At 34.4% G+C, this 17857-nt stretch overlaps 2 protein-coding genes across 2 annotated transcripts; one reads left to right on the top strand and one right to left on the bottom strand.

The window, feature by feature from the left end:
- Window positions 1-1784: 1784 nt before the first annotated feature.
- Window positions 1785-2915, top strand: LOTGIDRAFT_139782 (hypothetical protein; the record flags this gene model as incomplete). The annotated part of the gene is made up of 1 exon (XM_009049862.1): window positions 1785-2915. A coding segment is annotated over one exon (1131 nt), but the record flags the coding sequence as incomplete, so codon positions are not given.
- A 3869-nt stretch (window positions 2916-6784) lies between these two features.
- On the bottom strand, window positions 6785-11573 carry LOTGIDRAFT_139785 (hypothetical protein; the record flags this gene model as incomplete). The annotated part of the gene is made up of 10 exons (XM_009049861.1): window positions 6785-7203; window positions 7480-7716; window positions 8235-8391; window positions 8799-8947; window positions 9195-9350; window positions 9583-9788; window positions 10459-10597; window positions 10730-10812; window positions 11156-11278; window positions 11449-11573. 10 exons carry the CDS (start codon window positions 11571-11573, stop codon window positions 6785-6787), a joined length of 1794 nt encoding a protein of 597 aa, XP_009048109.1.
- Window positions 11574-17857: the final 6284 nt, after the last annotated feature.

Genomic DNA, 17857 nt, shown 5'->3' with positions numbered 1-17857 from the left:
TGTAAGTGCTATTATATATTTTTTATCATTATTAGTCCTTCTTTTCTATTATAGTTTTAATTATATCTAAGCTATTTCAAGACCCTAGAAGGACGTAAAACTACATTCATTGCATTTCATTTTAACTGACTATAAATTATGTTTTAGAAAATAATTCAACATTTCGTTAGTAATTTAGATGGACAAATATTTTAATAAAAAATATATAGAATTCGTAGAATTATTGTAGTTTTGAAATTTTGCTAATTAATGTTTAGGAAAATTTTTATAGGTATACCAATTTGACAACTGCAGAGCGTCAAACACTTTATCTAGCTATTGTTTTTTAGAAACGGAAAGTCTCGTTAAATATTTCATTCATTCCGAACCTACAGCTCTACCCATATCACTTTTGAAATTGAAATTAGACCTTTGGTTCTCATGACATGACGTAACAATATCTATATAATATCTGTTTCAAAATGATAATTGGAATCTTTGATTGCCATCGCTTCCTTCGGTTGATTTATTTGATTGGAGATGAATGTGTTTATACGGGATAGCTTATCTTACAGACTTTAACAGCTCGTAAAGCAAACCACTATTTCATTTATAAGACCCATTTACATAAAATCCAATTCAATAAGAAACGAATGGGGTTTGATTTAATATACAATGGACAAGTCTTGTCGGATTGAAGATGGCCTGATATGAATTTTGAGCATTTCAATTCAAAATAAGACAGACCTGAGGGCATATGGTCTATATAATACCACCTAAATACGCCACTGCCCCAAAGTCAACCAAAAAAAGACAAAAAAAACCAACCCAAAAACGCATTTTGTTGTATTATTGTAGAGAAAATTATTGTAGACTTTCCACCCGTAGCCTACCATAAAATTTACACCTTAGCTATTATAAGAGAGATAAGGAAATTGTTGAACATCTGTTTGGCCTACATTCTTCTTCCCAGATGTTTAGTAATGCAATCTTTTAAAACTTAAAAAATATTATCAAGTTACCTTTAGGTATGGAATGAGATCAAGTTTCAACTTAACGTACATAACATATTGCATATTGACATTTATTATAGATAGCTACAGACTACAATTAGATAGTCCGTGTACCAGGTTAGACTCAGGTAATTTGTATTTGCACAATGTGCGATGTAAAGCTACAACATGTTAATGTTTTAATAAAAGGAAATATTTAAAATCCAAATATGCCCGATGTATAAATAAGCCTATATTGTTTATGCAATATTAGATATACCCTAAAACTGAACTTGGTAACTCGAAAGTTGAAATAAGTAACTTAGAAACACTAAAATTTCTTACTTCAACTTAATAACACTACAACCTAAAGTAGTAACAATAAATTCAACCTAGTAAAACTAAAAAACCCGATTATGGTTACTTTAAAATTAGATTTGACCCGACTGCATGTGTGACCGAAAAAATCAACTTTCAAATAACTCCGAAAGTTCAACTTTACAACCCTATTATAAAATTCGACTTGGTAACTCTAAAAATCGACCTGGTAACTCTAAAAATCGACCTGGTAACTCTAAAATTCAACTAAGTAACTCAATTTGGTAACACTAAAATTCCCTGAATTCAACTTATTAACACAAAATTCCGACTTGATTACTCAAAAATTAGACTTGATAGACTTAACATAATAGAACACAGTGCTTATAGAAAGCTTAGCTTTTACTTTTACTTTACTATATTTTCAGGATTACCCTTATTTTCGGTGATATTCCGGGAGGGTTTTTTTCTAGACCAGTAAGCGATTACATAACTGACCGATTGAATCACATCTGGGCTGTTTTTATTTTCTCCATCTTCGCCCTCATCGTCGTCTTGGAACAGTTCGTTGGGGACCCAATCCATTGCTGGTGCCCCGCCGAATTCACGGATTCCCATTGTAACTACACTGAAGCTTATTGTTGGATTGAGGACACTTATTATATTCCCAATGACCAGGCTGTACCGTGGGAAGAGTCAGCAAGACGCCAAGATGAAGTTAAATATTACCCCTGGGTTCCCCTAATTCTGGTATTTCTAGCAGGGTGTTTTAAGCTTCCGAACCTTATCTGGGATATGCTTAACGGTGTGACGGGGGTTAACATATCAAAAGTTATTGAAACAGTCGAAGAATCCACCATGGCCGCTGATAGACGTTTGAAAATTGAATTTGTGGCCAATTACTTGGATAAATGGCTTTTTCATTCACGAAAGCTGTCCTATGGCACACTTTACAAGTTATTTGAATCCTTATCATCGTTTATGTGCTTTTGTTTTGGGCAAGGAACTGTGAGTTTCATTACTGGTCTCTACATACTTATCAAATTCTGTTACTTGTGCGTAGCGGTCACTCTTCTATTTCTTCTGAATAAAGTCTTAGCAATGAATTACACTATTTATGGATGGGAAGTTCTAGATAACCTAATCAACGGAGAAGAGCTGGTGGAGTCGTCACGTTTTCCACGAGTCACCTTATGCGATTTCCAAATTCGGCAGCTTCAAAATATTCAAACGTACTCGGTGCAGTGTTTGTTGTCAGTCAACCTGTTCAATGAAAAAATCTTTATTTTTACATGGTTCTGGTTGGTAGCGCTCTCTATTCTTAACCTATTTGCTTGGTTGAGTGCCCTGAACGCGTTCTCTCTGCCATGCTCTCGTCGGAAGTGGATCAGAACACATATGGATGCCATGCGACGTAAAAGTCATGACGAGGTAAAAGAACAGTTTATAATGTTCTTAGGCATTGATGGAATTTTCCTCCTGCGATTAATCGAAGATAACTCCAGTGAAATAACCATTGCTGATATTATTTTGGAACTTTGGAGGTTATTTAATAAACGAGGACGTATCAGTTCAACCCCTGATGTAGGACAATACATACAGACCCTACGTTTCCATCACGAATAGATAGGGCAATGGGTTCGATTCTTTTTTCTCAACAGGTATATGTCTATTTTTCTTTCTCAATTTAGCTTTTCTTGAAATTATAGCTTCTAACATATATGTATAGCACATTTTAATATAATGATGCTTATGACATACATACTATATTAGCTTTTTATTTCTATAGTACAATGTAGTTTTTCTTTGGTTTTGTGACGTCTGGATTTCATTACACGTAACAAACAGGGATATCTCAATATATTTAAATATGAAGGAACATTCGATTGCATAAAAACAAGGCCATAACTTTAAACCTATGAAATTTGGATTGATACATAATCGAATTCCATTATATGCCAGTTCTCGTCTTCACGGCGTGGTAAAGAGTCAAATCAAATGTGACTTTCTTACCAAAAAGAATGTGTTAATGCATCCGCGGATAAGTTACATCTAATTATTTAATGAACGTGTCGTTGAATTTCTACGATGGGATTTGCACAAATATATAGACTATAATTTCTTCAATCACTTGGTCTATGGTTTATAATATGCGGAGTTTTGACTGTTCATAAAACGATTAGATTCTTTGCATTATCCTGATCTCACTTATCGATTAGCATCAACTATTGTTTAGAAATTCCTGGAAATCACCTCTAATTTTCCTTTTTTCCAGGAGTGTTGAGACATTATTTGGCTCCATTCAAGAACTGTTTTCTGGAGTGGATACGGATTTTTTGTCTGATCGCTTTAACCATGTATGGGTTGTAGCAACGTTTGCCGTGTGTGCCGCCCTGATTGGTATCAACGAATTCGTTGGTGATCCTATTGATTGTTGGTGTCCAGCACAGTTCACTGAAGCCCAATGTAATTATACGGAAGCTTATTGTTGGATTGAGAGTAATTATTACGTACCATCTGACGAACTAATTCCTTACAACGACCTTGAACGCTACCAACATCAGATCCAATACTACCCATGGGTTCCTGTCACCTTGATAATTTTAGCATTTTGTTTTAAGGCCCCAAATATTTTGTGGAATATGTGTAACGGAGTCAGTGGGGCCGGCGTTCAGAAACTTGTTCGTTTAGCAGACGAAGCTAATATGGACATGGAAAAGAATGAAAAATATAAATACGTTGCTAATTATATTTACAGATGGTTGGAGGTAACCAGAGTTCTAGACAATACAATTTTACGAACAATTGCTTTACATATGTCATCTTTCATGATTTTCTGTCTGGGAAAACGCACCAAGAGTTACATCACAGGACTCTACGTCTTCATTAAGTTGGTTTATTTTATTGTCACCATTGGCATTTTCTTTATCTTGAACAAAATACTGGCGTTAGAATACACACTATACGGATTTGAAGTTATTGATGCCCTTATCAAAGGAACGGAGCGTGCTGAATCGCCATATTTTCCAAGAGTAACTCTTTGTGATTTTCGTATTCGACAACTACAGAACGTCCAAACCTATACCGTTCAATGCATGTTGGCCATGAATTTGTTTATCGAAAAGATTTTTATTTTAACATGGTTTTTGCTCTTTGCAATGATAATTTTTAACGGTATATGCTGGCTTTTGGCCATAAAAGATCACTCATTTTATTATTCTCGACAAATATGGCTTCAGAATCGACTTGATATGAAATTTGAGAAAGAGAAAATGGAATTGCCTAAAGACCTTTCCGTCAAAATGTTCAATCACAAGTTTGTACGCTTCCTGGGATGTGATGGTATATTCATAATGCGTTTGATAGAAAGAAACACGAGCCCTGTAGCGAGTACTGAAATAATTTATGAACTCAGAAAGTTATTCTTTGAACATTTGCTGGAAAACCATTTCGTATGAAAAATTCCAAATATAGGCTGCTCGGGACAAACATGCATAAAACATTCCTATGCCATAAAATCATGTAGAGAATTGTTGGGAATGCTGAATTTCGATGACAGATGATACTATTTGGTAAATTCTCTAGTGGAGCTAATAGAAAATTATTCGTCTGAAAGCATAATTATTTAACCGCTTGAAACATGATTTTAATTTCAAAAGATACTTTGCAGATTAGTATAGCATATCTGGTTCTATTTCTTTTTACATGTATAATTCTTGGATGAACAATATCATTGACTTGTCCTATAACAGACTTGGAAATTCAGCTAAAGTTATAGTACCTCAATGTTGGTCACAAAGGTACTGATTTGTATTCACCAAGAGACTCATTGGTGGCAATTAAGTGACTCGTTGATGGCAATTTAGTGACTCATATCTTTTCATTCAGTGACTCATTGCTGTCCACAAAGTGACGTCTATTTGCACCATGTACCATTGCTGGTCACCAAGTGAATCATTGCTGGTCACCCAGTGAGTCAATAACATTGACAAAATTTTCATTTCTCTGAGTGATCACCATTAAGCTACGTTTACATGTGTACCGTGTACGTCAAGCTCAAACTCAAATACGATGATTCCGTCATTTTAGGAATCCGAGCGCTATAGAGTCAATAAGGAGGAGGAGAAAGTTCTATACAGTAATGATGTCACAAAGCTGTCCGTAGTCATCCACAAACGCATTCGATTTGCAAAGGATTTGGTCCATGTTTTATTTAGCTTGCGTACACATGTAATTGCAGCCTTACGAGTGTAGTCAGTCAGTCCTTAACATTTGCAATCCATTTATTCTGATCCACGTACTTATTGAATTCCTATCGATTCTTATTCCAGTTTTCCGACCAATACTCAAAACACATAAATGGTTATGGATTTATCTAACTATGCTCTATATTTTTATATACTTTATATTTTAACAATTTAATATTACTTATATTTTTGTAATCTTTATATACCAGTAAAGTATGTAGGGCTGAATTCATGTGTGTAAAGACATATTTATGTTTGATTAAATCATTATTTATATTAAGCCCCTTTGTGTTTGTAAAAAGCTGCGTATTTCGATTTGTTGATGAGCAGGGGCAATAAGAATCCAAAAGGATGTAAGGGAGACATCTTGAATAATTATGGAAGTACACTGATGTCATTTAACAGATTCTCTATTGATAAACAAGCGGTTCCTTTAAAAGGTCATACGCCCACAGTAGAAAACTGCATGGCGTACAAAGGCAATAATTTGTAACTAAAAACATTCTTCCATTTTAAAGAGGCTCTTATTTAATGATATGTTAACATACATAACAAATTCAGACATCTAAGCTCTACATAAGTACCTGTTTTCTTGAACAAACTATCAACAGTCCCATCAATGGGTGTATATTTTAATTTCTTTCATTTTGAAAGGTGATACAGTTGTAGCTCATGGTTTATCAAAAACATAAAATAATAATTATCATCTAAAGCAATAGAATACACTCATCTCAATGAACACAATACAATATACAATGACTTAACAACAAAATGAAAACTTAACTTAGATTGATCCCAATTACATCATTTTTAAAGATTAGCAAAAAATCTCAGAATCTTGTTTTAAACGTATCTTTAAAAGGCTATATTGAAAAGTTGAAATTGACATTTGAAGTGCAATTGTAAAATTGGGAAGCTGAAGATTCATAACTTCTTAACACAACTATTTTAAAACAACCGAATACTGAAGTATGATGTAAGACAATTAGCCATATATAACAAGTGATATAGCAAGTATGACTTCTCATAGGTTTTCTCTAGATCAACTAGTATCACACATACATACATACATATACAATTTAACAAGTGGAACAATTTCATTTAGAAGTAAAAAGAGTATAAATACTATTTCCCCTATCTGAATACCCTATGCAACACAAGTGTTTAAAAGATTTTATAACGTTTAAGACATGAATTAAAATACTAACACCCAAAATCATACACAAGAGATTACCTTACATACAATTATTATAATTCTTCTTTTGAACTTTTACCAAAACTAACTGTTGCATGTTCACGCATGAATTTTTCAAAATCAGCAATTTCGCGCTGACCACCATCAAATTTAATAGGATTCTTTTTATCCTTCGCTGTAGCAAAATATATCGTCGGAAATCCCTGAACTTTAAACTCGTCCGGCACATCGTTTGCAGTTGCATCTAGTTTTGCAACGATTAAATTTTTCTGATCTTTTACTTGTTTGGCTAATTTATTAAAAACAGGCTCAAGTTTCTTACAATGTCCACACCATGGTGCATAGAATTCTATTAACACATCTTTCGATTTATCCAGAACTATATCTTTAAATGTTTTCCCAACAACTACTTTAAGTGGTCCAGACTGTTTTTTAGGTACTGGTTGTGATTTTACCTCATAGGTCAGTTTTCCTGAAATACATAATAGTTATTAATGAAAATAACTAACAACAACACACTTTTTTTCTTTAAAATATATGGACAGCAAACAAATCAAGCTTACATTTAGAACCAGAATCCTACCCATTCTACATTAATTACCAAGTTATGTTAAATCAAAATTTGTTGCTTATTTTACATTCAAAAGGCATATTTCCTAATATTATATAGTTAAGTATTTCACCATTAATTTGTTAAAGTTCGTCCAAGAAAAGTGCTTCATCAAACTTCAATTCAGAAATTACTTACCTGCAATAAAACTGTCTAAAAACTCCCGAACTTCATCAGATTCAAAATCTTCCATGGGTTCCATACGGTAGCGTTTATTATCTTTACCAATAATACCAATATTAATATCTTCTGGAGAGTCCTCCAAGTTAAACTCTTTCAACAAGTGATCATGACTTTCTTCATCAGCCACGGCAAATGTTACAGATTTATAATCTTTAGCTATACTGGCTATCTTATTACGCCATAGTTGAGTCGCTGAAATATTAAATTTACAATGTTTTCCTCCATTTCTCTAAGCAGAACTTTCAAAAATGGCAAAACTGATGGCTGACATTGTATTGACTTTCAAAAGCACTGTCCATGGAAACAAACTTTATTACCTAGCAGATAAGCTCACTTAGTATCTATCTACCCTACAGCTTTACTCCTACCTTCAAATATAATAATTGCATTGTTAGATATGCTCAGCATGACATTAAAATCTTTTCAATTCATGATGATCAAGTTTCATAACATTGGTTGAAATTTAGTGATTTTATCATCAAGCAAATGGAAATGAGGTAAATTTTGCCAGGACAGCGGCATTAGCCTGCTCTTTTCAATTTCCAACTGGAAACTGGGTTGAAAAATCCGAAAGTATTATCTCGACTTATGCCGGGACCTTCAGGTTAGCGAGCAAGCATTTAACTCACTGAGCCCCTGCGGCTCCATCAAGCAAATGGAAATATTGAAGGGATGGGTGGGTTAATTTAACAGTAACCTAGGCAACCTACCTTCCCTATGGTCATGGCTCCAATCAACAGTATAAAATACTAAACATAGTGGCTTGAAATCACCATAAAACTTCTGTGTTGAGGTAGAATATTCACCCACTAATGGTATCTGGTGATTTTTTACAAACTCTGTTATGTCGGAAACACTAAGATCAGCCTGTTGACAGAGATAAAAAACTTTTCATATTGCAAAATATTCATGACAGCCAAGATAATTTCAAAATATTGCCCTTATCTAACTTTTGATATCTCCAACATAGTTACAGAGCTATAGTTAATATTAGACACAATAATAGCTTGTATTTGCAACATTCTGGACACTCATTCCTTTAAATCAAAAAAATATCTGTAGGTAAATCAGAATTGTTAAAACGAGCTCCTCTCCATTGACATTAACGTAAAACTAAATAAAATGGTATTATTGGCCAGGGCTTAACCACAAGTTTTGTTTTTTATGAAGCTGACACACGCTTGCCCTTTAATGCTACCAAATCTTTGCTATACCTTATGCATAAAAAAAGAAAAAAACATTTAAATACATAAGTAAAGAAAAAAATGTTCTACCTTATTTAAAACATGCCATTTAGGCTCAAATTTAGTGAAAAACCTTTCTGGATTTAAAACTATTACTGATCCAACATTGACTTTATAGTCATTTCTTATACTGTCATCTAATACATAACCAAAGGTAAAATCATCTCGCATATCATTTGCTGAAAAATTGAAAAAGAAATTCACTGCAATGACTGATAACATTTAAAGAAAAATAATAAAGTTTCAATAATCCTGGGTAATTAATTGTTAGAAGAAATAAATCATCATCCAAAGATATCAAAGCAATAATTCAAATAGAAAGAATCAGTTTACTCTTTCCTATTTGATCATCACATAAACCATGCTTAAAATCTCGGCAAATATCAAACTTGTTTAATATCTTCAGCACTTCAAGCATACACCTACCTGCATCCATATAGATTCTTAGATTAGGATCCTCTTCACTATCAAAGAATCCAATAACTGTGATAAACTGAAGCTGCTTGAATCGTTTTAAAGCTGATAAAGTTGGGAGAAGACGAGCAGCCTCTCCTGCCTGAGACAACATATAGTTTACAATACCTGAAAAAACAAATGTTAACATTAAAACATTGGATCTTGTTACTGGCAATTACTTGGATTTCATATGCACTGAAGCCACATGTAAGACAAATTTATCCTGAATTTTTAGAAAAACAGACATATATTGAAATCCCCTTGAAATAGATTCAAAAGTTTTACCAAGACAAAGTTATATGGGCAATGTAGTAAAGTATAGCTATTTCAATTTGGTAAGTACATTATAAATACATACCACGTTGATCTCTTGAACCACCATAATCCTTTGGTCGACCTTTACGGAATATTTTTAATGTAGGATAGCCAGTGACACCATATTCTTTAGCTAATTCGGTATTCTGAGTAGCATCCACTTTAGCTAATGGAATTGCTGGAGTAGCTTTTTTCAGTTCTTGTGCAGCTTTTTCATAAACTGGTGCCAACTGCTTGCAATGGCCACACCTTGGAGGAATGAAATTAGTATCAAAGGAATACTCTTAGAATGAACATAAAATTTAAGAATTTTAAACTTGGCCAATAAGAGCATATATTCATATGTAGATATACCTGGTGTCATAAATAACATAACAGAATCCTTATATAATCCGATAAATCCAAATAACTTAGTAATTATCCATAAATATGCAATTAACTATTGAAATTAAGATTAAGTGTTTTTCAATTATTTCTTTTTATGAATTTTCCAATTTTACAGGGATTCTGTTGTAACTTTATGACACCAGGTGATGAATATATACTCATATTGTCCATTCTTGAGGACTTAAATTTTATGATCATTCTAAGACGTAGAATCACTTTAAAATAACCTTTTCTTTATGAAGCAAACAGTGAAGAATTCTTGAATATTCAGCCACTACCAGTTGTGGATGAAAACTGAAAAAAGGCAACAGCAATACTGCTGTCCCAGAAACAATTTTCTAATTGCACACTGCAGCAGAAACATAAGGACATGAAACCAATTCATGTATACAACACAATCTAGGATAATCAAATCATTTAACAAAACAGCCCATCTTTGGTAAACATCTTCTAATGAGTCTGTTGGCTTTATGCTACACTATTTTTACGGAGAGTTTACCTTTGTGAATATTTGGAAGACGCTCAAACCTACCAAGGAGCATAGAATTCCACTAGCATCAATTCCTCATTGTTTATGGTATCGGCAAAGTTATCTGTATTTAATGTTATCACAGCCTCTGGTGGGGGCTTCCATGACGGATTACCTCTTTCTTTCATGTACGATACAATTCCTGAAAAGGAGTTCCTAACACATTTAGCACAACCAGTCCTAGACATTGAGATATGTCTTGCGCTATAAATTTTGTTTCTATTTAAACGAATGAAATGCAAAATAACCCTTTCAAATATTTATCTAATCTCACCATTTTTCTGTCTTGGACCATCATAATCGTGAGGATTTCCATTTTTGAAGAATTTCAAGGTAGGGTAACCAGTTACACTAAATCTGAAAACATATTTGATTGAGAGCAGTATTATGAAATGGAAAATTTCAACTATGAAAACTGGTAGTCTTAGCTTATTACAACCAGTAATTACAAGTTATTGTAATAGACAATTTTTTAGAGTGCTTACTGAATTCAGATCAGCATTTAATTTGATTCATTTCCATTGGCCCTTGAAATTTTTACCCAGTTTTAGAATTCTTTAAATTTATTACCTTATCTTTGCACCTTTGATCACAGGATAATGGACGTGTATATATCTATGAACAATATGGTATGTTTGGTACTGACCGTAACACTTGAGCAATACTAATTAAATGTGTAATAAGAAAAAAAGAGTTTTACCTGGTAGCCAAAGTTTCTTCAATAGTAGCATCAACTTTAGCCAGAATTATAGGAGGCGCTAGTTGTTTTAATTCTTTAGCAGCCAAAGCATATTCTGGTGCTAAACTTTTACAGTGACCACACCTAGAGAAAAGTACACAAGTTTCACTTTGTATTTTTGCAGAGGAGTCAGATTTGCATTTTGGACAATCTTATGACTGTAATTTGCCTTTTATCAATAAATTAAGTTTGACACTGTGGAAGGGAGAATGAGCCATTATGACAGTAGATTTCCATTTTCTTCTGAAACTTACCATGGAGCATAAAACTCTACAAGTACAGTATCTCTTGAATTAATAACTTCATCAAAATTTTCTTGATTTAAAAGTAAAACATCATCTTCTTCAGTAGGAGAATCTCCATCTTCTACAAGCAACATAACAAAAACCAGAATAACTTCACTGCTCTGTTTGGGTTGGTGCCCAATCTGCATGTTAGGATTTTAATGCTGATTGGGAATGTTTTCTACATATTTTTCAGTATGAATTTTTTTTGGGCATTTCATAAATATTCAAAAAAAACATTTTTCAATTGCCTGCCATGTGTGTTAAAGCGGTGGGTTCGTTTTGCCGCATTGCCCAACATGCCCAAGTGCCCAAAAACCACTAGTTAAACGAAACTAAAGGTTTCTGATAAAATTCGGAATGGCCATTCGTTTCACATGAAACGGAATATCTTAATCTGTTTTATTTATAATTTGGACCTGTTAGGGAAATCGAAACTTATAGTATTATAGTAAAATCTGGGATAAATAAATACCCAGTACAGATCAGAATCGCAATACAAAATAAATAAATCCATAAAACGAAACAAGACAAGTTAAATAAATGAAATATTGCTCATAACTTGCAAGAGTTATGTCCCTCTACTGCGCGCCTATAACGTTACCCACGTGCTAGAAAAAATGGCAACTGAAATGTCTGAAAGTAAAAATCTTCTGAATAGTAAATCAGATTATCAAGCGAGAAGTTTAGAATTCTCTTATTAGATGTGCCCTATAATTCGGCAGTGGCTCAACCCCCACTGGTTCCAGATAAGTCCCAGAATGTCCTGGTGGACAAGGTATAAGCTGGGGTTGATTGGCTCCACACTACCGTCGGCAATTGGAGACAAAAATAGACGAACCTGCGATTGTTTAGAAAAAATGACAGTTCAGACATAGAATGGATCCACAGGAAAATAAGTATTGCGGAATCTAAAACCGTGAGTATTGTCACCAAAATAGCGAAAAGTATGACTCTGTAAAAAGGCACAGTACGAAAGTCTTGAAACTATAGTTTCAATTTCCCTAACAGGTCCAAATTATAAATAAAAAGAAAATTGATGCAGGACAACAGATTGAAATATTTCGTTTCATGTGAAACAAATGGCCATTCCGGATTTATCAGAAACCTTTAGTTTCGTTTTACAAGTCGTTTTTGTGCAGTTGGGCAATGCGTCAGAATGAACCCACCGGTGTTACAGGGATAGTAAAGAGGCTTTCTAAAAATTTCTTAAGATGTGTATCAGGGACACTGGTAGCATCAATTTGCACCATTACAATTTTCAATCAGACTCTATCTATGGTTCTTGCAATTCCACTGTAACTTATTCTTATCGTATTAATCTAAAACCTGCAGTAGCCTACTAGCAAGTTTATATTTTACCATCAAGATCCTCTTCATCCACTTTGTCATCATCAGCTAAACAGGCTGTCAGATACAAAAATGCCAACAGTAAAATACGGTTACAAAATTTCATGGCTTTTTTTCGACAAGACCCAAACCTTTCTCCAACTTTACACTAAAAACATTAAATGTGTAAAACCTAATAACACCCTTAAACGACCGGCGGATATCTTTACGCGTATAAAATAGTACCTAAATATTATTACGGGTTTACGGTGATTAAAGAATTTAAAAACCATGAACGATTGAGAAATAAATTAGAATATTGAAAAATGAGTTGCATTTCAATTTAAGTGCCATCTTAGGTGAAAATTTATTATTTTTCGTATGAATATTGCTACTATATTTAGCCATCCAATTGAACGGTGCCAAGTTAAGGTTTTTCCTACTTTTACTTTGGTTGGTGCGATTCGCCTACCTTGTTATTGAGCATTGATAAATTCATTTCCTACCGGTACACAGGAAATTGTAAAAAAAAATTCATTGACCCCTTCTGAAGATCATTTACTTTCAGATCGGTTTGATACAATTTTACATTTGTGAGCTCTGGTAAAAGGGTTGGCTGTGGGGCAAAATAGAGGATCGATTGGACCGATTTGATTGGGAGAATAAGGTAGCCAATTATAGACAGTGATTCTGTAAGCATTCTCAATTATCCAGACTTACATTGTAAATTAAGTACAGATTTATGACACACTAGATCGAGAATAAAGAATAAATACTGTTGTATGCATAGCAACTTTATTTATAGCAACATGACGTATTCCCCACTATAAAAATCCGTTAGTGGTGAAATATACGGGACATTGAGAAATAGCTCAGCCTGTTGACGGTTGCTGTCTGTTTAAGGGATCTACTGGAACGATGGACGACTGGAAATGGGTGTTGTCGCGTATTCCGAAAGAACTTCCATCTGGATATACGCTTACTTCGTTTCTTTCTGGGGTTTTCAAACTCTGGAATACACAGTGGACGGTGTAAAAACTGTTCCCGGTCTGAGGTGACATGTTCATTAGCGCCCTCGCAATCGCTGTATATACAGTGCTATGAGGGAGAACATGTTTTCCGAGGACCTCATCCGATCCGACTTAGACTTGAGAATTTTACAATTGGATCAACTCAGCTTTGTTGAATCGGATGAGGCTTTTGGAACGTCGACGATAAGGCTAAGGTAAACCGGTAAGTAAATATTTACTACTATGTTAAACACTGTGGACTGTAATTATATATTTTTTTTTATCAAACTGGAACCAATAAATTATGAGTATGCATACAGTTTATATTATAAATGCTATTTACAACAATGAAATGACTCTCTAATAGGTAATATGGAGCTGAGATACAAGGATTTTGTACATTTCTGCCAGGGGAGTGTCCTTGATAAGGCCTACATTTCGATGTCATAGTACCCTGCGCAGGTGATGTTAAGTATTTAGGCAGGAGTAAACGAAGACATCCAGTGAGTGAAATTAACCAGCTTTTCATCATCTTGCACTAACCGAATCCGAGGGTGAGATGAATTTGAATGGTGTCCCCCTCCTCTCACTCTCTCAGTATTACATTTAAATAAAATGCACATTATTTGGAAGGAAAATAGTTACAGACCTACCACCGCAGGACACTAGAAAAACATTTTTCAATATTGTCATAAAAAGGTAAGTTCCAGGTCATTTAAGTGTAGTAAGTAGTAAGAAATCTTAACAGAGTATGAAAATGAAATTTGAAGGAAAGAAACGAAGTAAGCTAAAGATATGGATCGAAGTTCGAAATCGGTATACGCGGCAATATTCAATTCCAACATAGTTCTGACATTGTAACTGGTATCTCATGTCAAAACTCCAGACTTGCCGAGATAACACTTGGCACATCTCGGGTTGCAGAGAAGAACAGGAAGAATTTATTGATAAAAGTGCAGTGAGGTGTTTTTCGATATGTAGAGTTCTTTGTATTTTTGATAAAAGATTTTATGACTTGAAATGATATACTTTTATTTTTTGAACAGAATGAGCGATAGGCTATAGGCTATTTGGACTCTCTGGTTAGCATTAATTGTTCCAGAAGATTGAGCAGATATTTGTCAAACTTTATCAAAAGGTTAATTTTTGTGTGGAGCATTCAGTCGTTAGATATGTGCTCAAGATCTTAAAATCTAATGGGTTGAAGAATGACATCGAGGATAATCGTGTCACATGTCCCTAATTTATCGACACCTCAAAAGGTGCATGAACCAATCAACTGATGCAAGAAATTATAGGGGCCAAAAATGTTCACAAAGTTAAACAAATTTACTAAATACATATTTCGAAAATCAAAATGTCAACCTATCAATTACAAAGTTTAGAGAAATTCCTGGTTTACTGTTCAATCACAATAATCTACGTGTAAACATTCAAACTTTTGCTTTCAAGAATATTAACCACGCGTTTATCTTTTCTAATTAGGATACATAAGTCACACACAATGACAGTACCAGATTAACGTCCGGGGGAGGGCGAAATATCTGAGATTTCCCGAATTTCTAAATTAGTTATGAGATTTTTGCCTAAAAAACTTGATTGCACCTACCCCTCTGCCCCCCCCCCCCCCGTCCCCCTTTTGACTCCGCCACAGTCCACACGACAAAAAACAAAAATTCGCCTAAAACTGAAAAGTTTATAAAACCGAAGTAAAAAACAATTACATTAAAAAAATGTAAATTTCTAGTTAAAACGGACTGCTTCACTAAAGGGCTCAAATTGAAAAAAAAAGATCTTAAAAAGTTACAAATCCGCCGAGCGAAAATTTGAAGGGAATATCCAGCAAGGTACATCGGTCCGTCCGTCCACAATTGCTCGTAAACACTCTGAAATTCTTGACTGATTTCGACGAAACTTGATTTGATAGTTTGTGATCACCCAAGAATGAGCTTTTTTGAAAACCAGAAAAATCGAAAAATATTTAGTATGAGTTATTGCCCTTGTTCTTGAAACGCTCGTAAACACTATAGAAGGCGCAATTCCGGGCAGATTTTGATAAAACTTGGTGTGAGTTTTTGGTATCACCCAAGGATGAACCCTATTGAAAATCAGAAAAATCGAAAAATAATAAGAATGAGTTTTTCCTCTTCAAAACGCGCTCGATTTGAGCTTGTTAACACTCTAGAATGTTTAATTTTTTGACGGATTTTAACAAAACTTGGTGTGAATGTTTATTATCACCAAAGGATAATCCTCATCGAAAATCACAAAAATCAAAAATATTTAGTATGAGGTATTGCCCTTGTTCTTGAGAACTCGTTCAAGTTTTAGCCGCGTTTAGTTTTAGTACACACCCTCAAAGGTCAAATTCTTGAATAATTTTGATGAAACTTGGTTAATTATTCAGTATCGCCTCAAAAAGGTTGAATACTGGTAATTGTTACTGTACTGCCAAATATTTTATATTAAAAATCAAAGCTGCCAGTGGGCGTATATTAACTTGCCTGTCAAGCTACCTTTATCTTGAAAAGTTACAAAGCTACAAAGCTGAAATATTGCGCGGGCATATCTAGACTATTTGGACATTAACCGATTTGGCCCATTTTTTTTACTTTTCCTACCAATTAGGCTCTAGGGACTTAAAAAAAACAATTAAAATCTACAAAGCTGAAATTTTGCACACATATTCACACGGACCATCTAGACATCTAGAAAAAAAAAAGAGCTCAAAAATCTCCCATAGGCAAAAAGTTAGCTCAGGAGAAGTTGCCAATAGTCTGCTCTTACAGGCCATATGGAAGGGGGAACGTCCAGTACCTAACTTTGCGAAATAAACCGATTTGGCCCATGTTTTGGACTTTTCCTTCTAATTAGGCCTCTACAAAACAATTAAAACCTAATTAAAAACAATTAGGGGAAAAAATGGGCATTTCTTGTTACAAGGGACTGCTTCACGAAATGTGCTCATAATCAAATAAATTTTTATCTTGAAAAGTTACAAAGCTACAAAGCTGAAATTTTGCACACACATGCACGTGGACCATCTTGACATTTAGAAAAAAACAGAGCTCAAAAATCTCCCATAGGGAAAAAGTTTGCTCAGGAAAAGTTGCCGATATTCTGTTCTTATAGGCCATTTGGAGGGTAAACGTCCAGTACCTAACTTTGCGAAATAAACCGATTTGGCACATGTTTTGGACTTTTCCTACTAATTAGGCCCCAGGGACTTGGAAAAACACTTAAAACCTAATTAAAAAAAATTAGAGGGAAAAATGGGCATTTCTTGTTACAAGGGACTGCAGCACGAAATGTGCTCATAATCAAATACATTATTATCTTGGAAAGTTACAAAGCTACAAAGCTGAAATTTTGCACACATATGCACGTGGACCATCTTGACATTTAGAAAAAAACAGAGCTCAAAAATCTCCCATAGGGAGTTGCCGATATTTTGCTCTTATAGGCCATACGGAGGGTAAACGTTCAGTACCTAACTTTGCGAAATAAACCGATTTGGCACATGATTTGGACTTTTCCTACTAATTAGGCCCCAGGGACTTGGAAAAACACTTAAAACCTAATTAAAAACAATTAAGGCAAAAAAAAAGGGCATTTCTTGTTACAAGGGACTGCTGCACGAAATGTGCTCATAATCAAATAAAGCTGAAATTTTGCACACATATGCACGTGGACCATCTTGACATTTAGAAAAAAACAGAGCTCAAAAATCTCCCATAGGGAAAAAGTTAGCTCAGGAAAAGTTGCCGATATTCTGCTCTTATAGGCCATTTGGAGGGTAAACGTCCAGTACCTAACTTTGCGAAATAAACCGATTTGGCCCATGTTTTGGACTTTTCCTACTAATTAGGCCCCAGGGACTTGGAAAAACACTTAAAACCTAATTAAAAACAATTAAGGCAAAAAATGGGCATTTCTTGTTACAAGGGACTGCTGCACGAAATGTGCTTATAATCAAATAAATTTTTATCTTGGAAAGTTACAAAGCTACAAAGCTGAAATTTTGCACACATATGCACGTG

This window comes from Lottia gigantea (assembly GCF_000327385.1).
Source record: "Lottia gigantea unplaced genomic scaffold LOTGIsca_140, whole genome shotgun sequence".
Classification (NCBI taxonomy): domain Eukaryota; kingdom Metazoa; phylum Mollusca; class Gastropoda; family Lottiidae; genus Lottia; species Lottia gigantea.
Note: the sequence above shows the minus strand (reverse complement) of the source record. Positions and strands in the feature narration are given on the sequence as shown.